The sequence below is a fragment of the Dermacentor silvarum genome, chromosome 10 (genome assembly GCF_013339745.2).
Source record: "Dermacentor silvarum isolate Dsil-2018 chromosome 10, BIME_Dsil_1.4, whole genome shotgun sequence".
Lineage (NCBI taxonomy): Eukaryota > Metazoa > Arthropoda > Arachnida > Ixodida > Ixodidae > Dermacentor > Dermacentor silvarum.
The window spans coordinates 10,333,402-10,352,422 of NC_051163.1; the positions used below are offsets into that span (position 1 = coordinate 10,333,402).

Here is a 19,021-nt window from a genome sequence, read left to right on the forward strand (position 1 = left end):
ATCGCAGCTCTCGCCAACACGAAACAACGCTTCACAGTGTCGCGTTATTTATGGATGCGCACGTAGTAAGTCATGTTCGTGGAATGTCGAATTGTAACGCCATTCACCGGAAGCCAAACTTACAGTTTGACATTCTTTGAGTGGGACACTGCCAACCTGTTTCCATGTTACTGTGACGTTGTCGTCGTAGCAACCAGCGCAACGGGAAGCATCCATCGGATGTGTCGCGTCGCATGTAGACACAAGCACACGCACAGACACACCAAGCAATGACACACTCTCACGGCGGCCATCGCACGTGCACAGACAGCAAGTACGAACAGCAGCAGGAGCAGCAGCAAGCGGGCCAAGTGCGCCTGATGTCGCACACGTGACCTTGTTTGCCGACGTTTCGTCGAGTGGCAATGAGCGGCGTGGCTGATGCGGCGTGGTGGTGGTGCCGGGGGCCGCGTCAGTGATCTGCGCGCTTCCACCGGCGTCAGACAGATCCCCAGGCGTGAACGGCCCGGCGCGCACGGAGCGGCCGGTGTGAGCCCAGCCAGCCGGCGTGCAACAGGACGTGCGGGTACAGCCCCGCCTTGGGCACACGAGCGCCGCGAGCGCTCGACGATAACGAAGGGCGCGTCGTCACTCGATCGCTTGTCGCGGCGCGGAGCGCGGAGGAGGATTGCGCTGCTGCTCCCGAGGAGACGGTGACAGCGACCGACGACTTCGACGAGACTCCGGGACCATGGCGGGCATGTGGTTCGTGGTCTGCGTGCCTAAAGATGAAGGTGAGTAGTGGCTGCACCGACTCGTGCTTCTGTAAACCCGCCCACCGCGATGGCTCAGCGGCCATGTCTTTCTTTCGTAGAGCATGTCGTTGAGGGTTCGATTCCCAGCCCCGGCTTCCACACATCGATGACAGGCGAAGTCCGAAAGCGCTGGCGCACTTAGACTTATGTACGGGTTAAAGAACTCCAGGAGCTGCGTCTACCGCAGCCCAGGTGTTTCTTTGGGACATTGAACCCCATGAAATATATTCAAAATTCTCTTTACGAAGTGAAGTTCCTGCTCTGCGGCCAATGAGCGGGAGTAGCGTCTGTTTACTTCCTTCAGCTAGTTTTAACAGCGCTAACAGGTGCACAGCTTTCCACAGCTCAGTCTCGGATATGTCAACCTTCGAGGTTTTCTTGTAGCGTGTCAGGCTGGCACATGGTGCTGTGGCGGTGCAGCCCCGCTCTGCGCGTTGTCTTTCCTTGCGTGCTCGTCAGGCTGTACGGAGCGAAAGATTACACCGAGGTGTTGGATTTGTGTTTGCGGAAGCACTTGGCATTATGCGGACGATACCGTATGCCGCAACGACTCCTTTGAGCGCCGTCTCACTATCGGAACCCTAAAGCGATGCCGTGGGCGTGAATGGCATGAAATAAAAGGTTCCGCTTAGGTTCTTCGTTGACTGACCTCCGAGCTATCGGCATATCCGTGACAGCTGTCCTTTATGAAGAGTTCTGAGGAGGCGCACTGTGTTCGAAAGTATGCTGCTGAAGTTCGACGTCCGTCTGTCCATTGAAGATGTGTTGTGCTCTGAGCTTTGTAGTCTTTGAAGCGAATTGCTGCATGATATTTCGGTCGTGGTGAATTCAGCTCAGCTGGAATTGGTTTAAGAACAGTGCAAAAGTAAGACTCGAGGACGGTTACTTTTGTCGAATTCTTCGCAAAGAGGTGTACCCCTGCGTATTTTTTGTGCCCGAGTACATCCTATCGCAAGAGGCCGGCAGGCCATGCACCCATTCCCGACAATGATTGACTTCTACTTTTTTGTGTGATAGGCTGTAATCGTGCGTACTTATGAGTACTCTACGACACAAACACTTCTGTCCGCAGGAACTAGCTCAGCTTCAAAGCCTTCTCCTGGCGGAATTTGCTGTCGCCAACCTTTCCTTGGAAATGTAGTTTTGTAGTAATGTTTCGTCAGCTACCATTATGCTACTACGTAATCAGCTGTAATAGTGTTCGGCACTGTTTATCTACCTATTGGGCAGCTGTTCCTCGCGGGCATTCAAATGGGACATGCATTGTAATCTCCTCGTCACACTTGCCTCACCCTTACGTGACACGGCTGAAGCGTCAGCATGCATGCTTATGCACATCGCAAAATGCAAACGTTTATTTTAAAGCGAAGGTACTGCACGTGACTTGCGTAATGTGTAAATGACGTTGGCACCTGAAAATTGCATTTGCATAGCGTTGGCGGCAGAAGACGATGAAAGCGCGCTTGTGTTTCGTATATTGCGAAGGCCGGCGCGCGATTTAATGTCTCCAGCTTAGTGATTCAATGTGTCCCGGCATTGAGTTGAAATCTTACAGCTGCGTTCGATGCTCCTGCCTCTGCTGCTTAGCACCTCGACATTGTTCCTCGGTGTAACAATGGAAACCTTTCATTCAAACACCGTTTCACTTCCACTTGTTAAATCTGCATTGCCTTCACTCGCTGCTCTTGAGCATCCCGATGCTATTACTCGACGTTCACGTTTATCACGAAGCTGCAGCCCTTCAGCTTTTACTCATTCTTATCGTAACAGCAATGCGGTGCGCGTGTTTTGTGTTTCTCGACACCGATTTGCTATGTCACGTGCTTTCATGCTTGTGCGGTCGAGGTGCGCAGCGCCCGACCGCACAAGCAGACCGTATGGTATAAACAGCTTTTGTGTAGCCTACTTTTTTCCATCGGCTTGCAGTTATTAAACAAAAGTCACATATGCTAACATGAAAGTTACAAGCACAGTCGGTGCGCAGCGCCCGAAAATGGGCTTTCGTAAGATAAAAACGAAATTTATGGTTTCTTCTTCACTCTGGCAGCGCTATAGCTTATGGTAGAGGACACCAAGGGGAACAGCGTAAAAAAATGCGAGTTGTAAGATAAGTCCGTGATCTTTACGCCCCGAAGCAGCAGGCCGTTTACGACAGACATCAAGCCAGCGCTCGTATTTCATAGAGGCACGTGCAGTTTAAATCACCTGCGGTGCTAAATTATTACACTGTGGGACCGAATGGCTCAAGGACATCTCTGACAGTGCTGCCCTTCAGTCTTCTGGAAGCGGCTTTGGGCTTCGCTGCTCAGTAGCAGGTCGCGAGTTTGATTGGCAGACTCGCGATGACAACCGCGTTTCCGCGGGTGATATTTACAATTCGGGGGATTTGCCTGCACTTGATCGTGAGCTCTGGAATGGGAAGCTTATACGCATTTTGATTGTTGTGGAAAGTGTGTCTTGTAATTACTGTCTTTATATATGCAGTGAGAGTTTGTTACTAAGTGATTAGAAAAAAAAATTCTGGCCGTATTTTTCTTCTGCATATTACAAGCAGAATGCGATGTCATTAGATTTCATTAGTTCAGTTAGAGAATCGAAAGAGGAAAATTCGCTATACACAAACAGGACAACCCGTCGGAATTCTTTCAACGCGGTTTATGTTACGCTGATTATAGAGGTCCCAGGCAATACAGGTTTATTCGATCTTTGGTCTAATTAACCAAAATTAAGCTCGAAGTTCAGATTCAGTGTAGCTTTTTTTAGTTTATACTTTAGAAAAGTTTGCTAAACGCCACGTCACTGCGTATGGTATAAACAGCTCTTGTGTAGCCTACTTTTTTCCATCGGCTTGCAGTTATTAAACAAAAGTCACATATGTTAACATGAAAGTTACAGGACCGGTTGTTAGTGAGTCACTCTTAAGTGTTTGTGGAATAAAGTTGGATGAAGGGGGGATTAAACTTTAAAGCGTCTGTATTAACTAGCTTCAAGTGCGAAAGAACCTAACCTGTATGTAGAAGATGCGCTTTATTTCGATATATGGGAAGAACTTTTTTGTTCAATTCTGCGGAAAGGGGGAAAATAGATCTGATAACTGTGCGTATACTCGCCGTGTCATTGTACTATACATTATATAAATTTCATCATGCAGTGCGTGGAATATCAATTCAAGAGTGCAAGAAAGAAATTCACTTTGGGATTATTATTACATTTCAGAGAAGTTTCTGACTCTGTTCATATAAGAATGTATTACAGAAGCTAAATACGTATGAATCTGGTGGCTTGGTAACTGAAACATTTTTAATTACTAGAAAACAGTTCATATAGCTTAAAAGGGGTGTCGTCGAAAGTGCTTGAACTCGAACAAGGGGTTCCTCAAGGTGCCAATTGGTCCCGTTATTGTTTTTGCTCTATATTAATAATATCGCACACGTAGGAAGTTCGCCTTACCTAATAATGTACGCTGACGACACAAATGATTTAACATCGGAGAATATAGCTGAACTTATAACGAAGACTGAAGCGGCATACACATTATACGGCATACACCGTATCGTTCAGCCAATGGCTGACTTGCAATAAACTTCAGCCTAATGCGACCAAAACTACTTGTATAATATTTAGCCCAATAATTAAGGCAGTTAACTTTAGAGGAGCCTTTCAGGATGTGATATTTCATAGAGTACAAAATCAAAAGTTTTGAGGAGTTTCGTTTAACGAAGAACTCTCATGGAATGTAGATGTTAAGTACCTCTCCCGTGACTTAGCTCACACTGTTGCTGTCACTTACAAATTCACGCACATAGTTCCACTGTGGTTAAATGTACAACTGTACAACCACTTTTTGCTCTAAACTTTGTTACGGAGCTTTAGTATGGGGCACAACCAGCAAGTCAAGTTGTGGAAAACTGATTACAGAAAAGTCATTCACCTCTACATCAACTATTCTGGTTGTATGATGAACCAGCGAACGAGCTAGCTCGCCTGTTTTCCAAATACAAAGTCTAGTTAACCTCTCTGCCTCTCCTTCCTCCATTCTCTCTCTCTAGGGATACGAGCCGATAAAATATGCTATAAATTATTACAAATTACGAAAAAAAAACACGATGTCTCATTCCCTTGCCCCACAAAACACCAAATTCATCGCGACGTCTCATTACTTTGCAAACGGTCGGCCCATTATTGGCTATGAGAAACAAAGGATCATAAACTTGTCGTTAGAACAAATTATGGCACGCAAATTTCGGCACGGCAGTGTATTGAGATGGTAAATGAAAGTAAAGAAAAAGTAGATTTCGCTTACAGCTCCTCTGTTTTTAGGAGAGAAATAAAGGAGTTATCACTTAACAATTTGTTATAATGGTTAAACGCAGGCTGACACATATCATAGTTAATTATGTCGCGTCAAATTATATCGTGTCATTCCGATTGACGGAATCTTGATGATCCTAATGATTGTTTCCTTTGTTTATAGGTTGTTACTTATTTATTGCATGTAACAGTGTAGTGTTTGTACTCATCATTGTCATTATTTGTATTGGTTTTACATATATGCACGCTGATGGTCAACTTGTTTTGGTGCAGTGGGTGTACGAACCCCAGACGGTCAAAGTTAATCCGAAGTCCCCCATTACGGCGTGCCTCATAATGAGAGCGTGGTTTTGATACGTGAAACCGCAGAATTTAAATAAGTTAATTTTGATATTTGTTTTCTATATGCAGTATATCTGTATGTTAATATTTAATGTCAAACCAAATGTCATCTGTTCATATGCGCGGTGCTGCTACGCCTGTTATTCGAGGGCAAGGAATCTGTCAGGCACTCCTGTTTTAATTTCTGTCTTAATATGGTACTTAAAAGGCTTTGAAGAAAGTAAATTCAATTCAATTAAAAATATTTAACGCGGTTTTGAATCAGACACGCCGCGGTAACCCAATGACTTTGGCATTGCACTGCTGCGCTCGAGGTCACACCGTCACGGGCTCGATCCCGGCCGTTTCGATGGGAACGAAATGCAAAAAAAAAAAAAAAAGAACGCTCGTCTACTTAGATTTAGGTGCACGTTAAATAACATCAGGTGGTCAAAATTAACCCGGAGTCTCCGCTATGGCGTGCCTCATAGTCATATCGGGGTTTTCGCACGTAAAAATTGCAGAATTTATTTTAAATTGAACTTGATTCAGAGCTGCGCGGAGATGTCCTCGGGTGCGGATTGTGCATGTTCTGGCATTTAATGCGGCTTTCAAACACATTAAGTTCTAACCCTTTGGCACGCTTGAACACAGAGCCGCCAATGCCTGAGCGCACCAGCACGAATTACATTGCAGCCAATCGCTATGAGATGTTAGCTCGGCCTCGATCTTCGTTCCGCTAAGCGGATGTTTCAGCTGGGATCTTTCCCTGCGCACGTACATGCCGGGAGCGACTATAAAGCAGAAAGCATTGCAGTTCCAACCAGCTGTCGTCTCTAAACGCGTTCACTACAATCAGCAGCTTTATTCAAAATGCGTTAACCGAGTCACGGGAAGTTTAGTCTCGCATCCTAGTGCGAAATTAAACAGGTGAGGCTGCAAAGACGAGCAGCCTGTGCTCGTCTGTTTAGCCTGATTGATGTCGGCCACTCGGTCGTGTTGAGCGTACCGAAAACGGTACACGTTTGATGTCTAAAAATTTTACCTCGACTTCACTGTCACCTTCAGTCGGGGAAGAAACGAAAGATTAATCGTCACTAATGTTAAAGTCAACCAAATAAGTTCACTGCAGGACAAAGGCGCCTGTAAAGATCTCAAATAACTCTAGTCCTCCTGTAGTCGAGTCCTCTTTGGCCGAGCTCGCCTTGCAATCGAAAATACTGTTTTTACTTTCCTTCGTCACTCTCACAGGAAGTCCCGCCTACGGTTCTTGAACCATGGAACCTCCTACTGTATGCGAACTTCGTAAATATTTCACGCAATCTGCTGAAATAAATCTGAATTGTAGTTTCGTCACTTGGTCTAATCCTGTATTGTCCTCGACGGTGCTATCTTTCTCTTGACATCGATTCTGTTAGCAATTACTTGTTCTGGCATCGCAAGAGCTGTCTGACTGAATTTCTGTCTCGTAATAGCGCGGCGAGGAAGGGGATCGCGCACTTTCTCCACCAAAATATTGCGTGCGGTCAAACACAGCGAGACTGTTTGCAGTCTCGTTGTGCAGATACGAGCGTGTTTACAGAAGCAGGCCCGCCAGAGTAGATGCACAGCCTTGTGGGTCAGATTTGTTGTTAATGACTATGGTTATGATAATTCCCTTCAAAAGGGGCACGAACCCACCGTGGAGGATAAGCCAAGTGCCAGGCGGTATCATGATAAAAATATATCTCAAAATGCGAAACAAACCGACGATAAGTCAAATAAAATACCTGAATAAAGTAGTCATAATTTCATAAACAAGAGTAAATAAAGTGAAAAAATAAAGTTAAGGGAAATCAAACGACCAAACCGGGAACTAGCTCACACCAGGAGCACAGAGGCACCTCGTCGTCCTCCGTGCAGCCGCAGGTCTCTCTAGCGTTCGATTTTCCCAGCGATATCAAGTCGCTTTTCACCCTTTACCTACTGTTGTATATCTCTCAGCGCGGGAAAAAGTTGAACATTAAGTTGCTCGTACGAAAAGTCACGCGCGCGCGTTAGAGCGCGTGTCACGGAGAGCTCACAGTTGGCGGAAGTGCGACGTTGCATTTTGAAAAACATTTCCAGTGGCTTCTTAGTTTATTTATGCCCTCTCCCACACGCCCCACATCTAGCCTTTTTTTCTGCTTTATCTTGCGTAGACAGCTCGTCCTTTCACCCGAGACCAACGTATTCTTTGTTCACTCAAATGCCGCTAGCTGTCGTCGCTTTTCCCCGCCTTGGAAAGTGGCGCCGCGTCGTGCTTGGAATACCCGAGCGTGATCGGGAGAGCATTAAGTTCGCGCACGTGGTAATACGTTGTATCTGCATGGTAAAACTCGCTGCCAGAGCGCGCGTGGTTGCGGATTGGCTGCAGCCACCACGCGACATGGCTAATGGCCTTCCACGGCTGGCTGGGCTTCGCACTGAGACCGTCCATGACACGGTCCGGAGGACAGTGCGGGACCTGACTTGTCGCGTCCGTCAACACGACGCTTCAGAGGAGGTCTGGATATCGCGGCGAACTTCGGGCGGTGCGGTTGAATCGAAGCGTGGAAAAGAAGAAAAAAGGTGCTCCGTTTTGATTTTCTTCATTGCGATATGAACACCAAACTTCAAATTACGCAGGATATGTCGAAACTTCGGTCCGGGCTAGCTGGTTCATTGCTTTAATGGAGACGTAAACGGCGCGGAACTGAGGGGTTAGACAGGAATAAAGTCACATCTAAAACACAAACATGGGGGCCTTACTTTTTTAACCAATGATAACAAGTCCGGTAGAGCTAGCTCGAAAGAAAATAAAGAAAAATTAGATCGCTAGCAAAAGCAGTCAAAATGAAAGAGCTGGATACGAATACAACGCTTTTAAAAAGGTGGTAGGCACTGACGAAATACACATAGATGAATGAATGAACACATGAATAAAAGCACTTCCCGTAAAAACTGTGCAATGAAACGTGGACTGTGATTTCCTTGCTTCTTTTTGTCAACGTTTTACTGCGCAGTTCTTACCTGAAGCTGATACGCACCAACTGGCTTGATACAATGTCTATTGTAAAAAAAAAAAATTACCCCCGCGTGTTTTTTATGTCTCCTAATTTCTGCGCTCTTTGTTCCGTGCGGTTACGCATCCAGTAGGTTATATAAGATCTTATTTTCAAGTATTTAACGGGCATGTTGTGTGCATTTCTGCACATCAACTCGACGCCACACCGTATCCATATCGTATACGATTCAGTACGACGCCAGACCAAAAGATGCCATCCGTACTATGTCATGCCATACCATCTGATGCCACTCGATGCCATATAATACAACGCCGTACAGTGCCATGACGCGCTCAGTCATGCGATGTAGCCTGGCTAAAAATTTTAAACGCTCAAATTCAACGAAACTGGTGCAACGTCCACTGTACCCTAACATTGTGTTCAAACGTCAATACATCCTTACATATACTTGTATGAAGGACAGTCTTGTAGTTATAAAATATTTAATGTAAAAAGTTATTTGATACGAAACAGGGGACCGTATCAAAGTTGATACGGTCCCCTGTGGACCATCTTACGAAAAAGATTACACGCATTTTTATATATCGTGGCGGAATCTCCAAGCTAATTGGGGATACGCGTTATATATGACCGCTTATGTTCTTGTGTAGACAAAGTGCGTCCTGTTATCTGTCATAGGCACACCTGTACACACTGAACATAATGGTCTTCAGAATCACGGCTTTACTTCTCGGAACAAGCTTAGAAATGTTACAATCCTGCAGTCTGTTAAAATCCTGGCCTCGGAAGCTTCAGAAGTTCTGTATGCTGCATCGCTCGATTTCACCCTGATAAGTGCAGCAATTTGAGCGGGTTTGTGAAGTTGCATGGTGGCGGATAACCAGAGCGAAGAAGGACCACGAAATCAGTGAACACGTACTGCAACGCTACACTTTATTATGTTAGCTTTGTTTAGATTTATTTGGCTTTTCAGTTTGTCATTTTGCTTGTGCGAGATTGCTGAGATGAGACTTATGTATTGTTACGGATGAGACGCGTTTGTTTACAGATATAATGAGAATGATCACCCAGAAATGCAATCCCTGGGTTCTGCACTCAACACCAAAGCACCGTCGTCTTCCTCCTCTTCCTGTCGCCGCAAGAGTGGCGTTACATGCCCCGTTTCGCAGACGAATCCCGTCGGGTGAGTCAGGACTGAGGGACTGAGTGAAATAGTTTGATGCGCGTCAATTGCCCAAGCTGAGTGTTGCTAGACCGGCATCTTTGCGACTTCACTAACCTTGTAAGGACCAGCATTAACATCAGCCGCGTCTGCGCTGAGTAGTCCACAGTCACACCAAGTCAGATTTATGGAATGAAACTGGCTCGTGGCGGGGGTCATACAGCTACTTTTGGTGATCTTGTGATGCCAGTGTGCTCAGACGAGCGATCCGAGGCAGCTGATATACAAATTTTTCGGTCATGGCGTCACCTCCAAAAGCAGTCTTCCATCTTGACTAAAATCACGAATGCCGCCCGCGGGACTGCATGACTCTTCAATAACAGCCTTGTGCAGCAGCATGTCCTGAACTTGCTCGGCCACAACTTTGTGTTCCGAGGGCAACGCTCGGTGTGGATTTGGCCGTACTATATCACCAGAGCTTGTATCAATTCTGTGGCGAGCTCGGTAAGACGGTAAAAAATAGTCACTTCTCACTTTCGCAGAAGTCAAACACGGGAGCGTGTCGTTCCTGTGCCTTCATGAATGTTGTCACTGATGTAACTGCAAGGTCTTACTAAGCCACGCTCACAATGTGCCACTCGAAGAATCAACTATGCTGGCAAGTGGTGAAACTTGCTTCATTATTGATGGCTGCGACAGAATTTCCTGCGGCATCATCGAATACAAAGAACTTCATAACTTGAAGTATAACCGGCACTGGTGAATAAGTGCTCGCACAAACTTGTGTCGGTTAATAATATTCACAATACGAGGTAATAATATGCCTTATCACACTGAACGGTGATACGTTGAACTACGGCGTCAAACGAAGATACGGCAGACACATTGAAGCAAACAAAGCAACGGACTTCATGGACCATTTGTCAACCTATTATTCGTTATTACTCGTATGCTTCGTAAATTACTCGTATACCTGTGAATAATGTTGCTATGCTTACTGGTCTTTGATCATGGTGAACGTTTAGCAGTGCAATAAATGAAGGACCAGGGGAGATATGCGACACAGCAGCGCCCGTGTGTGTTGTCTATACTCGCCTGGTCCTTCGTCTGTTCGCGCTATCAAACGGTACGTTCACCATGACTTTTCAATAACCCTGGGTTTGAAGTCAGTGTTTGTTGCGTTAATTATTAAGTGTATACATCCTCCTTCCCGCGGTTTATCGTCACCATCCTACTTTACCTAATCTGACAACCGATGAAACGGATATGCGCACACGCACGCTGGCCCGACACTATTTTCATAAAACTAAAACTACGCGACAAGCGATGCACGAACAGAATGGGAAAAGCATCTTGCTGTGTGAGAGAGAGCTCTTTACATGAAAGCAGAGGTTTGCTGGCGTAGGGGGAAGTACTCGCCTACATGCCACTAGGAAATGAGAGAGAGAGAGAGAAAGAGAAAGATATATATATATATATATATATATATATATATATATAACTAGAATAGAGGAAATGCAAGGAGGTTAACCAGACGCACGCCTGGTTGATACCCTGCACTGGGAAGAGGGGTTATAGGGATGAAGAGAGAAGGCAGTTTCGCGCACATTTGAAAGTTCCCACCGAGTCTACATACAGCCGCCAAGACCTGTCGACTTGAGGTAATGCAACAACGCTTTTGTGGCTTTTTGTGCCACCGACGCGTACAGCCATGGTCCAAGGATCTTCTCCGAGAATAGTCTACAGTCCAACTGATTGAATGCTGTGCGGAGAGCTTCACGCTCGATGTCGTACTGGGGACAGAGACATAAGACATGTTCAATCGTTTCTGTAGTTCCACAAGAGTCGCACATGGGCGTATCCCCCATTCCAATGCGGAACGAGTATGGCTTTGTAAATGCCGCCTCGAGCCTGCAGAGGCGGTGCAATACTGTCGCCTCAGAGCGGGAAACTTTTGATGGCACTTGTAGCTTCAGGAATGAATCAAGGCTGTGAAGGATGACACTTCGGGAGGTTGGGCGAAGACCAATATTTGTGCGTCATAACTGTAGCCACGATGTGAAGCTTCCTCGCCGCGTCGGTTCTGGATAAGAGGATTGGAACTGGTCGGGCTTCCAGATGGGCAGACCGGGGGGCTTCGTCGGCGACGTCATTACCAGCGATGCACGTATGTACAGGTAGCCACTGAAATATAATTTCATGCGCTTCAGCGATAGCTCAGTGGTGGTCCTCTCTTATCTAATATGCCAGCTGTTCACGAGTCCTGTGATTAGGGCAAAATGCAGACTCTGAAATGCTGCCTTAGAGTCGCAAAAGATGACCCATTTCCGAGGTCTCTCTTGCAGGAGGTATTTTACAGCAGTACGCAGGGCAGCAAGCTCTGCCGCCGTTGATGTCCCATGCGACAGTTTGAAGTTGATTGTAGTTTTCATACCGGAATGACAACGGCACCTGAAGAGCTGGTAGGCGAAACTGAACCATCGGCATAGATGTGTATTCGGCCCCCCGTATGTCTCATTCATTCATAGTAGCATAATCTGTTTCAGTGCTATTTTTGGGTGATTCGGCTTCTTTACACCCGGAATACTTCGGTGCACCTGATACTGTTGGTGACACCACAAGGGGAATGAAGGCCTCGCTGATGGTGTGTAGCCTGGTGGAATACAATCTGGATTCATGATTATAACTTCAGAAAACGTGGCACGAGGTCTCTGCGAGGGCAAGAACGCCAAGTGGTGATAGGGGACGCGGAAAAGATTACGAATATGCGCCCTGAGACAATTCCCCAGCAACACCTGTTTGGATGGGACGATCTTTGGCGAGGACGATTGTTGCAGGTGTTGACGCGCAGTGAGAAAGCCCTAAACATGTTCGCAGTGCTTGACCCTGTAAGCTCTCGAATGAGCGAACATTTGAATTGTACGTACTGGGCAACACTAGAAGGCTGTAGTGTAGAAATATTCGGAATAGAGCTGTGTACAACTAAAGCACGGATCATACAGATGTGCTCCATGTTTTCCCGCACATGAATCTGAGTACCCTAGGCAGTCGACGAGTTTTTTTCTTCAGGTACGTGCAATGAGGGCTCCAGGAACGATTCCGGTCGATTTTTACAGTCAAGAATCGGTGGCTCTTTGCGTAGGCGATAGTGTGTCCATTAATGGAGACTGGGTATGGCGTCATATGCTTACGTGTGAATGCATATCTCGGTCGATACAGTCAAGCCTTGTTTGAAGTTATGCTGATGTCAAGGTTGCTGCCCGTTGCAATCGCGCGTGCACCTGCCGGCGAGTAACCGCGAAAGTCCAAAAGCAAATGTCATCTGCGTGTATCGAGAGGCAGATTGCTTTAGGTAGAACTTCAGCTAGCCCAATGAGTATCGCATGAACAACGTGGGACTCAATACTCCTCCCTGAAGCACGTCGCAGTACGTGTAATGTTCAGCTGTGGGGCCATCTTCTGTTTGTACAAAAAACGACCGGCGAGTTATGTAGTCGGATAACCAACGAAGCATGCGACCGCCGATTCCAATAGTCTCCAAGGAGTCGATGATGGCCTCATGTGCAACGTTGTTCACGTCCAGAAAGAGCGGTATTGACATGAGCTTACGGATTTTCTCTGTTGCACAACCGTTGCGAGGTCAGTGACGCTATCAATTGAAGAACGACCCCGACGAAACCCTGCCATGGAAGCTGGGTAGATATTGTAACGCTCCAGATATCATTCAAGAAGTGCAAAAATCATCCTTTCCATCACCTTTCCGATATATCTGGCCAGAGCGATAGGGCGATTTACCGCCAAGTCCAACGGATATTTTCCCGGCTTTAGCAATGGTACCAGCCGACTTAACTTCCATTGCAGGGGAACTGCACCTCTATGCCACGAGTTATCTGAACAAGAAACGGGAGAAGATAGAAAAAAGCCCTAGGAGGAGGGCAGAAGAAAATGAAAAAAAAAAAAAATGTCACTTGGTATCTTCGTTTCACTTTAGATACACTTATTTGAATATTGGTCGTCTAGACTTCACTGCTGACGTTTTATGCGATGTAACTTTCCGAATAACCACTAGAGCTTTGAGAGAAAGCTATTTGATTGAATGTAATCAAATAAGTAGAGTGCTTGACGCTACATTTATGGAGTTTTTGACAGCGCGAGCTGCGTGTGGCGCATTGCCTGCTGTTGCCTCCGAAATATATGCTCATACGCCACCACCACTCTGAGATCGTTTCCTGCTATTGAAATAACATTTGCCACCGCGCCCGAGTCTGCGTACGCATGCTCTATAAATAACGCCAGCAATAACTGGGACAGACCTTGGCACCGCTAACTCTTGTATGCGTAGTTAGTTTGATGATTGTGGCGTCTATAGTCGGGTACAACTTCAGAAGGCAGTGGATTTTGCCCCTCAAAGGCGGATGCACACGAGCCTCCACCAATGGGTGCGCACTCTAAACTGACTTCATGAGCCGGACGGCCGATGACCCCGCTTACGGAGAACATGGCAGCTCGCGCTTCGAAATGGGCCGAGTCACGTAAGCGCGACTATTTCTTTAGTTGTGGAGGCAATCGGCTGCCGCGCTTCGGTCATCTGCCTTCTTAAATTGTACCCGACTATAAATAGCTGCGCACGCGGGCGTCATGGGCGACCTTCCACACTCTCATTTATCAGTGACGTTTCTATACCTCCATCTCTTTTGTGATTTCGTGCACACTGTGACGCGATCGCATAAGCCCAACACACCTCCAGTTTTCTGTTAGACTCTTCCAAAGTGGGCGAAGTCTGCCTATAATGCTGCACGAAAATGCATGACCTGACCGATGATATCCTGATCGAAACTCCGTCTTCCAACACTGCAGTCCAGTACTCTAACCATGAGGCCACGGTCGCACGCATGCTTCTATCATGGCGAAGTCGCTCTTGTAAACATCTGGCGCGTGCGTCGCGTGCCAGTTTGTCGCATCTTCCCTCGTTACAGCTATTACTTTGGGACGATGTCAGACTGCACTGCCTTCAGGATTGGCCTACATTTTAATTCGTAAGCATTCTTTGGCGAGTACCCAGCCCCGTCACGCGAAAAGTGTAATGCCTTGTATCTGCACAATAATGCGCAATTTGCAAAGCAATGACGTTGTAATCGTTAGTCGTTATAATAGTGTAAATGGAGATTATTGGTAGCTTTTAAGCACTAAGGAACAATTAAAAAATTATCCCAGAGAATACCCATATGGATACACAGGGTTCCATAGAAATTGAGTGGGGAAGCATATAGTAGGGGTGGGCCAACTTGAAATTTTGACGCGGGACGACTTGAACATTTTGACGCGGGACGACTTGAACATTTTGACGCGGGACGACTTGAACATTTTGACGCGGGACGACTTGAACATTTTGACGCGGGACGACTTGAACATTTTGACGCGGGACGACTTGAACATTTTGACGCGGGACGACTTGAACATTTTGACGCGGGACGACTTGAACATTTTGTCGCGGGACGACTTGAACATTTTGTCGCGGGACGACTTGAACATTTTGTCGCGGGACGACTTGAACATTTTGTCGCGGGACGACTTGAACATTTTGTCGCGGGACGACTTGAACATTTTGTCGCGGGACGACTTGAACATTTTGTCGCGGGACGACTTGAACATTTTGTCGCGGGACGACTTGAACATTTTGTCGCGGGACGACTTGAACATTTTGTCGCGGGACGACTTGAACATTTTGTCGCGGGACGACTTGAACATTTTGTCGCGGGACGACTTGAACATTTTGTCGCGGGACGACTTGAACATTTCGGCATATACTTAAGTTTGGGGCTGTGCTAACTAAAGGTTCGGCATACTTAGGCGCATACAACTCCAGTGGAGTTACTGCATTTTTATTCACCAGACGGATGCTTACAACGTGTGTTAGGTCCGCCTATAATCCTATCGCATTCATAACTGCCAAGCACGCCAATAGCGCAAGTAGTTAAGTGGCTAGCGCGCCCGACACTCAGCGCAGGCAAGAAGGCAGAGAGTCGTAATATTTCCGAAAAGGCCGAAGTTAAATTCCTAGTGGGGGTAATAAGCGAAGCTTCGTCTCATTATCTTCTCCAGTTATGACACCAGCACCACGTTATTGTATACGATTCTTTCTCCTCAGGACCTTAATAAAGCTCGTACTCACTCACTCACTGTATACGATTGTAGTGTACAGTAGTGTCACAGACTATGCAACGTCAGGGGTGTCCTTTCTGCCGTCGATCTGCATGGGCCCATCCCGAAACTAGTGGAATTGGTAAACTGGGCTAAGGCTGTATAATGTCACATTGCACTAACTGCTACGAATGAAGGATAGAGGAAACTCAAAAGCTCACTCTCACTTTTGTAACTAAGTTGCTGCATATATGCTACGCTACGCACAAGCCAGGCGCCTCAAAGCGCTAGCTTGCACGAGGGAAGCAGGGGTGAGGTTGTTACTCTCTTGTCATGCATGCACATGTGGCCTAATGGGTGGAGTTTCGGGTCGCTACATTGGGGGACCTTGGCCCGAATCCGACCATCGGACGCGCAGTTTTATTGAGTGAAAGCTTGCGTTAAGCGCGTTCTCATGACTGCGTATCGCATTAACCCGACGCACCAATATGCAACCGTTTTAGTATTCTCTCGGCGAGAAACCCAGCTGCGCCAACCCACGCCCAACCTTGGGAAGATAGGCAAAATGAGCTCAACTTTAAAACGCTATGTAATTAGCATTCACTGTAAAGTGCCTATGTGTGTTTAGAAATTACACCTAATAATATAATAAACTAAACGAGGTATCGCTTCGTACGTTATCACAATGCCGACGCAAACGATCTTGGCAATTGCTCTGGTTGGCGATCCGAATAATGCTCAGTTTTTCTTAAATTCGCTCAGTAAAGCGGCCGAGCAGAACTGCTTACAAAAGCGTAAGTTGCTGTCATAAACTGTCAAAATCTACTGTTGTGGCCAAACACCCGCCGCGGTGGCGTAGTGGATTTGGCGTTGAGGTTCTTCGCCCGAGGGCGCAGCACCAAATTCCGGTCGCAGCGGCTGCATTTTGATGGGAGCGAAATGCAAAAACGCCTGTGTACCATGCATTTGCTGCACGTTAAAGAATCCCAGGTGGTCGAAATTGTTCTGAAGTCCCTCACTACGGCATGCCTCGTAATCGTATTGTGGTTTAGGCACGTGAAACCCCAAGGGTGGTGATATGGTCTTGTTGGTTAATCGTCATGAAATGGTATCTGGTATAGCACAGCAAAACACGCACACAAGAAGAAACGACAGACGGACACAAGAAGAAAGGAGACAGACACAAGCGCTTGTGTCCGTTTGTAGTCTCTTCGTGTGCCCGTGTTTGGCTGTGCTATACCAAATACCATTCCGTAATAGCCCAGCATTTTTTTGATTACCGACCATGGTATACGGCCATATGTTTATTTAGATTGAGGTGGCTCATCACCCTCTTAGGGAGAAGGGGGTGAAGGGCATAAAGCATCGTATATTGCTACTACTCACCCCCGTACATTTAAGCCCAGGAATAGCACTCTCGTGTGTGTCGCGTGTGCATGGGAAGGGCACGGACGAACGCACACGCATGCACGCACACACTTTATAATGCGTGCGCCAAATGACCAGTCTGACTTCAAAATGACGACTTGTCGCACCGCGATCGAGTCGTAAAGGGAATGCGAGCTTTCTTTCGGAAGCACTTTCCCCCGGTGAGGCTCATTCGTGCAACTGTCGCCGGCCATGCGTGCACTACTACGTCTGCGAGCAACCGATTCCCAGACGCTGTCGCCGTCGAGGCCGTCCTTGAGCCGTCGAAATCTGCCGGCGTTCGCGGCATGGCGCGCATCTCATGCTCTTGCATGTTTTGCCATGCAAAGAAGCTAGATTCGTTCTCGCCCTCCACACGCCCCCGCTTCATGTCGCATGGAGGACGACTTCCAAGTTCACGGGCTGCGAGGCCCGTTGCGACCGTGAAGCGAAAATCTTGCGAAAAAAGCCCGTCATGACGTAGGCCGCGAGGGCATTGAAGCCGAAGCTGGCAATCCACGGGTGAAAATCTTTGGGGGCCGTTATTCGCGATACCGATGACCCTGGCGGAACGCGAACTGAGGCATTCGTTTTCGCAATTGCTTCCAGCGCTTCCGCATGCTAATCATGAATTACTCATGGCACATTTCCCAGAACACGTGGGTAGCCCAACTTTTTTTTTTTTTTTGCAAATGCTAGGTGTGTCAGCGACGGATATTTCCAGTTATAAAATACAAATTTAGTGGAATATCGGCATTTTTACTAATATTCTTAACAGTAGGGGACGTGGAAACTTATAGGTAAAATTACCAATATGATAATTACGTTTTATTAATTAACGTTTCAATACTTCATGGCGCCGAATCGCAGCTGGGGAGCATTCAAAGCATGTCCGCTTGTTAGAGGTATCTTAAGAATAATTTTCTACCATATCATAACCATATCGCAGCTCCTTTACTAGACACTAGACAGTACACTGGACAGCGACGTCTCGATCGGAGGCAAAAGTTTCCATCGCAAGCAACTCAGACGAGAATACGAACGCGATAAGCGCAGTTGCTCCGTCGTCCCTCTTCGATCACTTCGGGTTCTCGGCATAAACGCCTGACGTCAATGTAGAACTAAGGCCTTCACTCATATCAGAGGTGTCCGACGCACCGTTATCAGATTCTTAGTATTTTCCAACTCCTTAGCTTCGAACAACGCACAGCAGTTTCGTAAAGGTCGGACATTGCGTTGGAATTTTAAAATACGAGCAGGAACGGCGAATACGCTGCGGCAAATTATTCGAAAATTGAACGGAAATGTATATATAGCGTTGGAAAGGGAAGGGGGGAAATGATGGCAGCGGTGCTCGAATACATGCATGTGTATACTTCGCGAAAGGTGTTTGCCACGTATGGTGTATTGCCTTTTCTGGGTCAGATATCGAATCAGACGCTCTTGAACGATCGAGGTGCTTGAGCAGGGCCTTTTGTGGAGCAAAGGCGCCGATGATAACCTGGTGTCCCTGTGTGTGTCTGCGTCGTTTGCTTATCTTCGTCCCGATTCTGCATCGCTTCCGCCAGACTTGAAGTATAGATGCCATTACAATTAGGTGAAGGGTGTCGTGTACGAATGAGTGTGCAGTGTTTGTGCTAAAGCAGGAAGCTTTTGATTGTCCCGATATGTATTTTTCCGCGATACGTACTTGTATGCAGCAAAGATTCATAGCACAGCACGTTGACGCACTTAATGTGCTTAAACCGAACGGGCTTGGGCTGAAAGGAGTGTCATTGGCCTGTTAAAGAGAACCTTCATGCTATGACCTACTCTTAGGGCTCACAGGGTGAAACATGAGCCAACACAATTGTTCCCTT

The 19,021-nt window shown here is 46.8% G+C and overlaps 1 protein-coding gene across 2 annotated transcripts in view; it reads left to right on the top strand.

Moving 5' to 3' along the window:
- Positions 1 to 365: 365 nt before the first annotated feature.
- Positions 366 to 19,021, top strand: part of LOC119466483 (uncharacterized) — a 65,596-nt gene continuing 46,940 nt past the window's right edge. The window contains exon 1 of one of the 2 annotated variants that reach the window (XM_049657837.1): positions 366 to 773. In XM_049657837.1, the coding sequence (XP_049513794.1) occupies positions 731 to 773 (43 nt within the window). In that variant the 5' untranslated portion in view covers positions 366 to 730. The remainder of the gene's footprint in view (positions 774 to 19,021) is intronic. The other variant, XM_037726996.2, reaches the window with a different exon arrangement.